General features: G+C 39.4%; 1 protein-coding gene across 1 annotated transcript; it reads left to right on the plus strand.

Moving 5' to 3' along the window:
• Positions 1-1,121: 1,121 nt before the first annotated feature.
• On the plus strand, positions 1,122-9,904 carry LOC148732811 (uncharacterized). The gene is made up of 7 exons (XM_088755738.1): positions 1,122-1,450; positions 3,893-4,526; positions 4,777-5,079; positions 5,504-5,641; positions 6,369-6,529; positions 7,307-7,391; positions 8,692-9,904. The coding sequence occupies exons 2-7, from the start codon at positions 3,950-3,952 to the stop codon at positions 8,892-8,894; spliced, it is 1,467 nt and encodes a 488-aa protein (XP_088611864.1). The 5' UTR covers positions 1,122-1,450; positions 3,893-3,949; the 3' UTR covers positions 8,895-9,904.
• Positions 9,905-13,483: the final 3,579 nt, after the last annotated feature.

Below are 13,483 nucleotides of genomic sequence, written 5' to 3' on the forward strand. Positions count from 1 at the left end.
AAGTAGCACTGCTGGCATAATTAGCATATTTTTTGTTTTCTGAAGGGAACATTACCAGAGTCATTACTTGCTTGGTCTCAAAGATTGATTATTTTCGAGTTTTGTCCATGTTTCAGCCTGTTTTCATTCGTCTGGGGGAGGGGAAGGAAGCTTACCGTAATACTGCGTCGTTGGTCGTCTAGAGGACTGGGCACACCGGAAGTACAGAACGCGTCGGTCCCAGTTCCCGCTAACATCGTACATTTTGACACATTAAGTCGCCGCTTCTAGTCTGGAATGAAGTGCAGTAGTTCTGTTTTATCAGAGCAAGTGAGTAACTCAAGATAAAGAAAATATGATGCTCTATCAATTAACAATAAATACATAATTGTGGTTTTTGGACTAGTTTTTTTTTTAAGCATATAGTAAGGAAAAGTAGCATAATTTTGAGCACAATTTGGAAAAAATCGGGCTCTGCTAGTAGCATAATATGCTACTTTAACTGCCACAATCGGCAAGGGCCTAATTGCACTCCTCCACTTCCAGCAGAATGTCGGCGCTCGACAGAGAAGGAAATATTAAAACTCTCCACATTTCCTCTATCGCAAAAACCTCTCCACACTGGATCCCTAATAAGAAAGGCGAGGAGAGGGGCACCCCAAGAACACCTAGCGGCGGCCAGTAGAGAAAGAAATTAAGGACATAAGGAAGACCTGGGGAGGCATCAAGCTCCTGGCAAAGGACCAACAGATACGGAGGAAGCACGTTGAGTCATATGTTTGACTTGAGTAGTACTTAGTTGTAAAGTCTCCATCAATTTTTAAACGCATTCCCTTCTCCAATCGGGACTAAGGTCAATTTAGATCTCAGCCTCGTTTCCATGTTGAAATAAAAAGGCATGACAACGGAATCTGCTCCCTGACTAAAAGAGATGTAACGAAGACCTGAGGACTAAGCTGCAGAGAGCGCGCTGTTCTGCCGCCCTCTTTCGCTGCAATTTGATTTACAAAAACAAATAGACCAAATTAAAAATTAATATTTTCATAAAAAATTTGTTTAACATCCAATACTTGATAAATGCAAAGCTGAAAGTATCAATGATAAATCACATGGCGTTGGCTTCTCAAGTTTCGAAAAATCAGCTCCTTTCTAGGAATTGTTTTCGTGCTAAACTTCCGCTCCTCGAAAGACCGTTGGTTAATTTTTTTCAGCGGTCCGTCTGGTTCAAAGATCATACAAGATAATCCAACCTAGAGTCACATTTCACATCTTTTTAGACAACTGGTCTCTTATAAATCAATTCGGAGTCGAGAAAGCTTTCGTTAAACGAAGTGTCGGTGTCTTTCAGAGAACCAAAACTGAAAGGAAAAGTATATATCAATTACGATCAAGCAGGATGGACTCCGTTTTAAGAGCCAAACGGTCATTTGTTCAGTGAAGCGTTGATCTGGCGTCTTTCGGCTTTTGTTAGGTATGTCATCTTTATTCGACGGCTTTTTTATTGCTAATGGACGGGCTGTTAGCGAGAAATTAGGCAGATAGGCACGAAAGAGACTTCTTTCGAAGTATCGATAAGGGCGACATACTCTTTGTCCCAGTATTTTCGTGAAATATAAAAGACGAAGGAGACTTCTTTCACAATATCGATAAGGGCGACATACTCTTTATTCCAGTATTTTCGCGAAATATAAAGACGAAGGAGACTTCTTTCACAATATCGAGAAGGGCGACATACTCTTTGTTCCAGTATTTTCGCGAGATATAAAAGACGAAGGAGACTTCCTTCACAATATCGATAAGGGCGACATACTCCGTTGTTCCAGTATTTTCGCGAAATATAAAAGACGAAGGAGACTTCTTTCACAATATCGATAAGGGCGACATACTCTTCGTTTCAGTGTTTTCGCGAAATGGGTGACATAAAGAGGTAAAAGAGATCTTTAGGGCTCGAGACAACGCATTAAGGTTCATTTGCATGTATAGATACAATCAAAAAACAGTGGTTTTCTATCGCTTGAAAATTGTGTGTTTTCAGAGCGTCAACGGCCTTTTGAAAAGAACCCGTTACTTTTAATAAAAATAAACTGGAAGCAAGTCTTATTAATTTGCCGTCAGAGCATGGTAAATTCATTGAATGAGGTGAAGCATTTCTTGATTTACAAAAAACAGCTGACAAATCAAAAATGTTGAAGGTTTTATTATGTGGTTTGAGCGGGACTATTCGCTGTATTCTACGAAGTCAAGCACATTGTTTTGCATAAATCTGACTGACCGTTGCCGGACCCTTTGTTGTGTTAGACAAAACGAAAATGATGTAATGTGTAAGTAAAGCTCTACTCTGGGAAAAGAACGTGTTCCACTTGATCTAAACGAAGCCATGTAATTTTTGCTAACAAAATCATACTCTCTGTTATAATATTCGACAAAAGACTTAATTAAAGGTTAAAAATTTATAAAAAACCTGCTACTTGTATTTTGCGGTTGCAATTTTACATGAGCATGGAGTTAAACCAAGAGCCATAATTAAGACCCAATTATGGCTCTTGGTTAAACATAGGAAAATAAAACTAAAAAACGGCCGGTAGTAGGAAAAAATTGTGGAGGAGAATAATAACTGTAACGTTGATAGTCATTCTAGGTTTAAAAGCCTAATTATAACGACTTAACCCTGAGGATAATGAATGATTGCACATTCAGTTCACGTGATCTTCTTGAGGGCAACGGATGCCTTTCGGAGAAACTGAGACCGGAAGTCCATCGTCAACCATGCCTGAATCGTCAATTGTCTAAATTGAAAGATTTCAACTTTTTTTATACACTGGACGTAGTTGTCCATATATGTATTTTGTCGTGCAGCGAAATTCTTTGCAGCTTGTTGTCTCATGCAGTTTTACATTTGTTTCTAGTCAGTCGTTGTCTTCTCCCTGAGAATCTGATGAATTCGACAGGGCACATGCTTATCATAAATTTTCTACGACGACATACTTAAAATGAAAGCAATTGTTAACTGTTTTGTTAACACGTGCATGCTGAATTGATATTAAAAAATATCGAGAACAGCACTATGGGTTATTTTATCTGCTTCAGCATTGCACTTCAACAGAATATGTGGATGCAGTTGTCATATCAACGACATTCAACTCTGCAAATCACCTCATCAATTCTTTTGTCTTGTACCAAGTGAAGGGGCTTCTTTGTTCATTTCGCCCCCGGCCATCAGTGATAGTAAGTATCAACAACAACAACAACAACAACCTTTATTTATGTGTCAAATCTAAAATAGCAGTTATACAACCACTAACTGGGGACACTAAATACTACCTAAAAATTTGAGAAATTTAAAAATAAAACAATATATATGTACAATTTAAAATCTAACCTAAGTCTTACATAAAAGGCAGTTTTCACATTTACTATCAGTCAATTTAGAAACAAGGTCTATTCTACGTATGTTACATTTAAAAGATGATATGGATGTCAGTTCTCTTACATTTCTTGGTACAATTGCCCATATTTTGGGTCCCATATATCTAAGCGAATGTTTTCCAAAAGTGACAGTATTAAATCTAGGTATACCAAAATCATTATTACGCAGTGTGTACCTAAGTTGTGGAATTTGAAAAAGGCTACATATGTAATTAGGAGATAAATTGTTCTTTACCTTATACATAAGAATGGCTATATCCTGTAGTCTTCTGTTCTGCAGTGTACTTAGGTTAGCCATGTCTAATAATTTATCATAACTACTCCCCTTATCACAGTAAACTGCCCTAAATCGGATAAAAGAGCAGATCACCAGCAGTCCCGAAACTCCTCCTTTGCAAGTTAAGTCCGTAGACAGTTCAGCTTGCAGCCGACACTTCATCAACAGACTTATCGTGCATGTGTAATATTCCCCGTGTTATTTTTGCAGAACTACAAATTTAACGGCTTCTTTCTTCTTGATTGTCTACAAGCCCCACGTTAAGTGATGCTAACGCCCGAAGAGAAACGATGGGTTGTCGTCGGGATTTGCCTCTCAAAATCTCTTATACCAGGAATTAGGAAGGTCATTGAGCAAGAGATACATGATTTGTATCAGAATTTGGTTCGCACATCTCCCTGCATTCAGTCACAAACATGGTCTTCTTATCACAAAATCCTTCCACCTTCTACGTGGCGCCTGAATTATGTAAACATCAACAACAACAGCAAAAAACAGCCTCACAGTTATGATTACTGTGTTAGAGACGAGGTGTCTCTAGCTAAACTGTTTGTTAAGCCATTCATGTTAGGCTTCGCAGGCTTTGATGAAACATTGGATTCATCTGCAGCACTCTCTATCCTATGTGAAGCACCAAACTTTGTTTATCGTGGAATTGATATCATCGCAAAGGATGTACGTGATAATGTTCCTAATGAATGGGGCCATTGTACATTTGCAACATGGACTGAACCCTTTTACTTAAAATGCTTTCAACTCATGGAAAAGCTTATTACAAGTTTGAAACTTTCTGAAGCTTCCAAGAAAAAAGTTTTGGGGGATTTACAGGAATGGAGAAATAGAGGTATGGTTGACAAATGTTGCATCTTATCACAGTAAATGTACTGCATGCCTATGAAGAAGAAACAGAGTGGAAAAATTTATTTAACAAAGACACCAGACTAAATTACAGTAAAGGAGAATGTTCATATTTCTGCAGATCGATCTGTTCAGTGATCATGATGGCCAGTGTTTGCTAACGGCCAGGGTGACTTGGTTCTTATTTTCTCTTTTTTTTTCTTTTAATTCATCTTGTTCTCTTCTTGTTATTAAAGGTAATGACATGTGCTTCGGACAACAGGTCAGCAATGAGGTGTTCCAGCTCGTTCAAGACGAAATGAGGGTATTATCCACATCTGTTGAGGAAAATAAAGACTCCTGGGTGCAAGACCATGAAGGACTGAGGAATAACCTTGACAGTTTGAGAGAGCGATTTGCTTCTAGTCTCAGCAAACTTGAAGAGAAACATGTTGCGTTGGAGAGTGATCTAATCTCCGTTAAAGAAGATCAGTTGAAAACGAAAGAAACAGTGGCCAGTTTATCACGAGGAATAGACAAACTGTCTAAGAGCGGTAACTATGAGTGACTTAGAGTTTAAAGCCCGTTTCGATTGCGGGTCGTAAAACAAAAGCCGAACAAAAGAAAACACCTTAAAGGGAACCTCGACTCTTTTAAAAAATAGCGCTCAAAATGTTTCAAATGTGCTTCTCAGTAGATCAGGTATTAAAAAATTTCCTTACCAAGCAATCTGAATTTTTTTTATCGTTTTCTAAAGAAGGGTCTTAGAACCACTCTGAATCTCCCGCGGCTGCCATCTTGAATAGTTTGCAATGCACTCTGCAGCTGATGACATGAAATGGAGGCTAATGAGGAGTCTAATATTCTGATAACAAAGCGTGTTGTATTCGGTTCACAGCGTTAAAGAAGATGGTTCAACAGCTTGAAAAGCCTTGTCTAATGCTGCTTCTCTAATGACTCAAAATGTAATAACCTGGGTTGTACTTATAATTGTTTGTTGTTCATCTTCGGGACTCCACTGGAAATTGTCCGTAGTTGTTGTGCTTCTTGCAATTGTATTGTTCCTTTATGAACAATCTTTCGGGGAATGCGGCATGTTTCATTATTGGTACTCCAGGGCAGGTAGATTCAAACAGATATTTTAACACAATTGGAAGTAATGTCGCGTCGCAATCTGATTGGCCAATTTGCCGTCGTCGATAAGAATACAGACAACGCTGCTCGCGTCACTATGTCGCGCAACGTGTCACGCACTGAAAAAATCGTTTTATTTGACGTCGATATCGACAGCGTGGTCTGTCCTCTTATAGACAATGATATTCGTGAGTATGTGCCGAGCGTGTGGGGTACACCACTGTCGATTTGTTAACTTTTCATGTTTCATGGCATGTCACTGACATCCACTTGTCAGTTTAATGATCCACCCTTACAATGAAAAGGTACTGGCTCCTTCATTTGACGAAATGATCACCAAAATTAAGAAGCACAGAGAGATAGAATAAAGAAACACAATTGCTGGTGAAAAGAGAAACCATGAATTAGTTTGGCATCAAAATCCACACATTGACAAACGTCGTTTGGGTAACAAATTTCTGTAACGTGCACAATCTGTTAGTCCAGAAAAACCTCGTGAAGGTTAAAGAAAGGGTATCGAGTCAACATTTGCGAGTTGTTGCGAGTTATCAACATCCACAACTCCAACAAAGAAACTGCAAATAAAATCAGATAGCAACTGTACAAGGTACTAGTTCTGTCGGTTCTGATTGGTTTTATCGTCTGGCCATCCTTGTTCTAATGGATGCACTTCAACAAGAGACTAAGAATTTTCTATGATTTTTTTTGCTTTCAGCTCTCTTTTGGAAAATCTTAGTGGTTATTCTCCTGGTTCTGGTTGTGGTCTTTCTGTATCAACACTTCGCCCGCGGAACTATGTTTCGCTACTGGTATTGTAGCCGAGGCTGTATACCAGGCCACGAGCTTTCGTTTGTTTTTAAGACATTTAACAAACAGGTAAGATATGTGCAGTTAGTCTATGAATAAATACCTTGCAGCATGAGAATGTTGCGGAACAAAGATATTTTCGTTAATGTTACTTCAGAGAATTTAGTAACGGGTCAACTAATAATTCCCTAATTGATATTTTCCCTTATTCTCATTACTGGTCTGCCCGATGTTTTATTGATATCGAAGGAGACATTCTGTTTTGGTCACTCCTGGGAGAACTCTTCGATCGAGGGGACCTCTGCTCGCAAGGTATTATGGGAGTTAAAGAAGTTGATCGCGGGTATGAAAATTTTTTATGGGTTTCCGAACCGTACTTTTCCTTTACGATTCTTTGGTCTTCCGGGAATTATGGAACATGAACCGGAAAGAAAACACATCTCGTGTTATGCTCAACTACGTGAGTAAAAATTCGCAATATAGGATTAGCTGTTTATGCATTCACTTGGGATCCCCTACAAAGGAAGGGATCTAAAAATAACCATTGTGGGTAACAGGGCGTTTTTGCGGATACAGTCTTTTAGTTCGTCAACTCTTAACTCTTTAAATCCCAAAATCTGATTCTTAATTCTCCCTCCTGGCTGCGACGCATTTCCTTATGAAGTAGGTTCGAGAATTTGGTGTTAGATCACGATAACAACTTCTATGCTTGATAAGTTGAAATTTTATGGTTAGCTGTTTGCTGGATAATGTATAGCAATTGTAGAAAGAAGTTACATGCTAATCACTTCTGGGTGTTGAATGTCAGATCAGGAATCTATAGCTGCTTCAATTTTATTGTTTTAGACGCCAAAGGTTAAAGGAATAGAGTTCGATTGGGAGGAGTTAAAAAATAAACTGGGTTTGACATGTGAACCCATAAATACTCCAGGTAATTTGTTATTTCATTAATCTTGACTTATTCGTTGTTTAAGAACCCAGAACAACAAAAAACAAGCCGAAAATAAGATAGACCAGTGTATTCTGGGGTTATGAAACAGAAATCATCAAAAGAGAGATTTTTCACAATGGTACACATTTCATTTCCTTAACCTATGATTAGAGTACAACTTCCGAAAATTTCCAGACCAGCAGTGTTTTGAAATGTTCTCTGAGAGAGATTGGACCTCACAATAAGGCGAATGCACCATTGGAGTGATTAAGATAGCGCCATGGTCATAAAATGTCAACTCTCATTGGGGGCTATGTCGCTGACTAATCAGTCAGCCGTTATAAAAGCTTACCAACTTTCTTATTCCAGTTACAAAAAATGACGCTATCGTCAGCTTTGTCAATCCTAGCAGTAAACAAGACGCATGTCGTATATGAACTTCGAAATGAACCTTGTTCACCAGTGGCTCAGTGGTAGAGCATCGGAGCGCGGAATCTGATGTCCGATTTCTCATGGGAACTCAGAAGTTTTTCTTGGTCCCACGTTCGTGTCAGGACGAAAAAACATGTTTCTCTATAACTTTACCGAACAAGAAACCCACCATCTTTCTTATTCTGTTTACAAAACATGACGCAATCAACATTGCCGATCCTAGCGGTAAACATGACGCTATCGACATTCCGATCCTAGCGGTAAACATGACGCTGTCGACATTGCCGATCCTAGCGGTAAACATGACGCTGTCGACATTGCTGATCCTAGCGGTAAACATGACGCTGTCGACATTGCCGATCCTAGCAGTAAGCCGGACGCGTGTTTTATATGAACTTCGTAATAGATCTTGCTCGCCATAGAGTCTTCGTGGCTCAGTGGTAGAGCATCGGATCGCGCAATCCAAAGGTCTGAGGTCCGATTCCTCACGAAGACTTAGAATTGTTTCTTTGTCCCACAGTCGTGATAAGACAAAAAACATATTTCTCTATTTCTTTACCGAGCTAAAAACTTACCATCTTTCTTATTCTATCTATAATAAGCCGTTGTTCTATGACTTGCTTACATTTCTTCAAAGCAAGAAAATCCTTCTTTCTGACAAAAGATACCTCCCGGCTCCCCTTTTTCTGAATAAGTTTCAAAGTACGGCAACAAACAGATGTATTTCCAAAACACAGAGGAGGGCAGGACTCAATTTTTCCTCTAAAAATTCGAAAGGCCTTCTTAATCAGAATGAAAGGAAAAGAAACTCTTGCTACATTTAAAATAATCGCTGCATTAACTTTTGTCCTCTCTTTCGTTTTTCAAGGGATGCACTATTACCTCAACATCGACCGCTGTGCTTACGGAGGTATTGTGCCAGTGGCCTCTTGGTGGGATGGTATTCCCCAAGTATTAGGTCCAGAGATCTTTGCGGTAAACTCGGACTATACCCAAGTGTACTACGAAGACGACGGGGAGTGGCATCCCTATAGAAGTGCACGAGACATCTATCTTTCGTTTGATGAATAATTCTTTTAAGGTTGTCGTTAATATACAAACTCGGTCCCGGGGTCTCTCTTCTTTTTCTAATCCATTTTCACTGCATTACCGCAGTAGGGTAGGACTAGAACGGAACATATACGATCCATGTGAGTAGTCCACCCGTTAAATCCCACCCATCCCACCCCAGGGGAGGACATCCATCACACAATAATCTCGTGCGTGGGAAATTAACGTCTCCTACCCCTATCCCTGTAGGAGACGGAACCTCCATTTATTCGTCCCTATCCGAGAAGACTAGAATATCTAACCATTTCTTGATGTCATAGGAAGGTAGCATATTCTTCTCAATTATTTTAAGACCTTGAGTGTTGGTCCGGCCAGGGCTTGAACCCTCGACCTCCCGCACAACAGTCCAGCGCTCTATCCATTGAGCTAACCGGGAGGCGGTTAGCTCAATGGATAGAGCGCTGGATCTTCATTTCTTTAAGAACGAGTTTTATATGAAGGTAACGTTGCAAACTAATTAGATATGAGATATCGTGAACTACCTCCCCTAACTGAGGTTTTTACATGGCCCTTACTGCTATAAATAATTAACAACTATTCACCGAAGTGGAGGTGGCTAGTAATGGCTAAGTGAGATGATTTAACACAGAAAGATGATTTTAACTCATTTATTCCTACAACGATTACATTATTTTCAAGCGCAAATCCTGCACGAATTGCTTAGAGATGAATATCAAAAGATATTCGGAGTTTGTGTAGCCAATCAGAGTGCACTCTTTATTGTTTTGTTATGTAAGCATTTGGCTAATACGTAGAAGCATTTGGCTAATAGAACGTAGAAGTATAATAATACGTAGAATTAAGCTAATAATACGTATAATTAAGCTAATAATACGTAGAAGCATTTGGCCAATACGTAGAAGGTACACCGGCTTATCCTAATAGATACAGGTTTCCAGCGAAAGGCACTTTTCTAAAGACAAGCAGAAAGGATATTGAAATAAACAACGATTTTTCCACACAGCAAAGAACTACTTGACTTTCGTAAGTGACCTCGTGTTTGCGTAGAAATCCCGTGGGGGGCATTAAACAGTGAACTTTTACACAGGGTTTGTAGGCACGTACTTGCTCAGGCCTAATGAGGAAATGCCTTCCCCTCTTGAATGAATGAATGAAAGCCTTTATTTAAAGAGGGTAGCACTTAATAGCCAGAGGCTAATAAACTTGTGGCCCTCGCAGATTACACAACTATATACATTCAGATAAATATATAAGCTAAAATATGTAAACATTTAAAATAAGCATTCAAAATAAGACAAGATTTAATTAAGAAGATATTATTAAATAGTAAAATGATGCAAACATTGTTGTTCATGAAAAATCTTGGCAAACATGTTCTTTTTAAAACATGCTATAGAATCTAGTTCCCTAATTTCAATTGGTATACTTAACCACAGTCTTGTAGCCGAAACAGCGAAGAGCGTCCTCCCTCTGATTCTCTTTTGTTTTTAGGACAAACAGCATTAATGCTTGAATATCTAGTGTTGCGGGAGTGCCGCTTATTATTCAAAATTAAGTGTTCATTTAGATAATTCGGCAAACACCCATTAATTCGCTTATACATTATTATGCATTTATCTATCTTATGTTGCTCATAAAACAGAATCCAACCTAGCTTGTTAAACAAAGCAACCGATGGTGTCGTGCGATCGGCATAAGAAATAACGCGTGCCGCACGTTTTTGCAATCTTAAGACCCTATAAACCGACTCTGTCGCAATTTGCCCAAACTACGTTAGCGTAAGACATAACAGGGTGAATAATGCTATTATAAAACTGAAGTCGCTGTATAAGAGGTAAACAGGCTCGAATCTTACGCAGTATTGCGATTCTAGAGGCCATCTTTTTACATACTTTCTCAATATGTTCATTAAATGACAATTTGCTGTCAATTTGTACTCCTAATAAGGTAGCACAATCCACATTATTGAGCTGTTTTCCGTTTACAGTAACAACTATGTCACTTCCATTTATGTCAGCCACACATCTTTTCCCGGTGATCGTGAGTACTTTAGTCTTGTCTTCATTTAATGGGAGCTTATTTGCTGAAGCCCATAATTGAATTTCAGAGACAGACTTATCTAGTGATGAACTTAAGTTGGCTAAGTTTTTCACATCCGCAAAAGCGTTGACAGTCGTATCGTCTGCGTAAAGGTCCAACTGAGCAGTTGTATACAAGGGCAAATCGTTAATACACAAAATGAAAAATAAAGGACCTAAAATACTGCCCTGAGGGACTCCATGCAACATCAAAGCTTCACTTGACTCACTCCCATTTACATGGACAATTTGCTTCCGATCCGACAAATAAGAGTGACACCAGGCAAGCTCCCGGTTGACTATACCGTACAGCTCCAACTTGCACAACAATAGCTTATGGTCGACCATGTCGAAAGCCTTTCGATAATCGACTAGGACCATGCCGCATACATGATTGTTATCTAAGCCGAACAAAAGCTCGTCAACTAACTTAATTAGAGCAGTCTCGGTACTGTACATCCCACGAAACCCAGACTGTCTAGAATACAACAAGTTATTATCCATAAGAAAAGCATATAAAGAATTGTGCATATGACGTTCGATTACTTTTGAGACCACTGGTAGCACAGAAATCGGGCGATAATTAGACGGATCACTGGCCGCACCCTGTTTGAACAGTGGTGTCACGTTAGCGGTTTTCCAACGAGTAGGAAACGTTCCTGTGGAAAACGACATGTTGATAAGCCTTGCTATGCTTGGAGCTAAAATAGGAGCAGCAATACGCAGAAACCTGGCGCTGATTTTATCGATACCTGCAGCCTTGTGAGGACTGATCCCCTTTATAATCTGGAGCACCTGAGCATTGATTATGTCTGGAACAGAGAAAACCATATCCGGATCTTTGCAGGACTCCACAAAGTTTACCAACTTGGACAAGTCTGATGGCGTATTTCCGAGTCCGGATCTCAGATTATCGGCGATTGAGGAAAAATATAAATTAAAATGCTCTGCCATTTCTGTAGCATTTTCAACAGCCTTGCCATCCAACTGAAGCTTACTAATCCCTTTATTCATCTTTCCAGAACCAATCAATGTTTTTATCATATTCCACGTTGCTTTAGGGTTGTTTCGATTTTCTTCGAATGCATTCTCGTAAAACTCACGCTTTGCTGAGCGCAAGGCAGAAACAACCTTGTTTCTCGCCACTCGATAATTTGCCCAGTCAGAACTATTGTCTGATTTCCCTAGCCACCTTCAATAGGTGACCCACGAGAGTGCAATTTCTTAATAACTGCATTTGTCATCCAGGGGGGCTGAGTGGTATGTTTGATTCATTTTTCACCTTCTACAAAGTACCTTTTTGGGCGGGGTTGTTCAAAGATGGGTTAAGATAACCCAGGGTTAGTGGGAAATTTTATTCAGGTCAGAAAGCTTTAGAAGAAAATTCAGTCGTATTCTACTTGTCTACAATTTCATGATGAAATGCTCTCAAAAGAGTTGAGAAAATTACCCCAAAACGGCTTTTGAACAGAATAATATAGAAACCTGGATTAACCTCGGGTTAGCGTAAATCGGCCTTCGAACAACTGGACCCTGGACCTTAAGCCTTGAATAGGATGTGGAACCAGCGGCTTGAGGCCTGAGGTCGAAATACCACAATCGATAACAGGGACGGGGGCTAAGGGGCGTTGTTGACCCACCCTTCCCATCCAAGTAAGTTATATAAGAGACTCGTGTCATTGTTAGAGTGATGTTTCCTTCCAACAGATTATCATGATCACTATGATCTTTGGTTCTTTCCTTAAACAGCAACGCGGAAGCGAAAATTGAAAAAGATATCTAAATAAAAACAAACAATGAGTTTATACTCATTGGTATGAATGAATGAATTGAATTAATTAACATTTAGATAGCGCAAATTAACATATGCATATGATCAAATGCGCTTTACAATACTGTGCGGGGACTTTACCAGACTGCCACTGGCAGTTTACAATCAACAAAGGTGAATTATTTACAGATGCCCCCTCCTCCTAATTCCCAGTATCCAGGCCAGACCACATCACAGTAACCTCGTGATGTGCGTTCTTTAACGTCCCCTGCCTAATCAAATTATCTAATTAAAGATGCAGGAGACGGGCCCCACGGTTTATTCGTCCTTATCTGATAAGACTAAAACGTCTATCCATTTCTTGATATTATAGAAAGGTAATACATTCTCCCCAGTTATTTTAAGACCCTGAGTGTTGGTCCGGTAAAAGGCAATGTAAAAGGCACTGTAAAGAAATTACAAATAGTGCACCTTAACAGAAAAATATATATATACCTTCAAGGTGTATCGGACCTTACCGTGAAGCCTAGAATTGCTGCTATATATTGAGCTATAGAGCCTGATGTTGGGGGCATGGCAGATTGCTCCACAATTATGTTTTCGGGATCAATTCGTTTCTTGTGATCATTCACAGATTAAGATATGACGTTTCTCTCTTATACAGCAAGCTATTTGTAAAAAGAAATAATTTGTGCGTTATCGTGTTATCGCGCTGGGTCTCGAATTCGTTCCCAGAGCCG

Source organism: Stylophora pistillata, chromosome 4, assembly GCF_964205215.1.
Source record: "Stylophora pistillata chromosome 4, jaStyPist1.2, whole genome shotgun sequence".
Taxonomy (NCBI): domain Eukaryota; kingdom Metazoa; phylum Cnidaria; class Anthozoa; order Scleractinia; family Pocilloporidae; genus Stylophora; species Stylophora pistillata.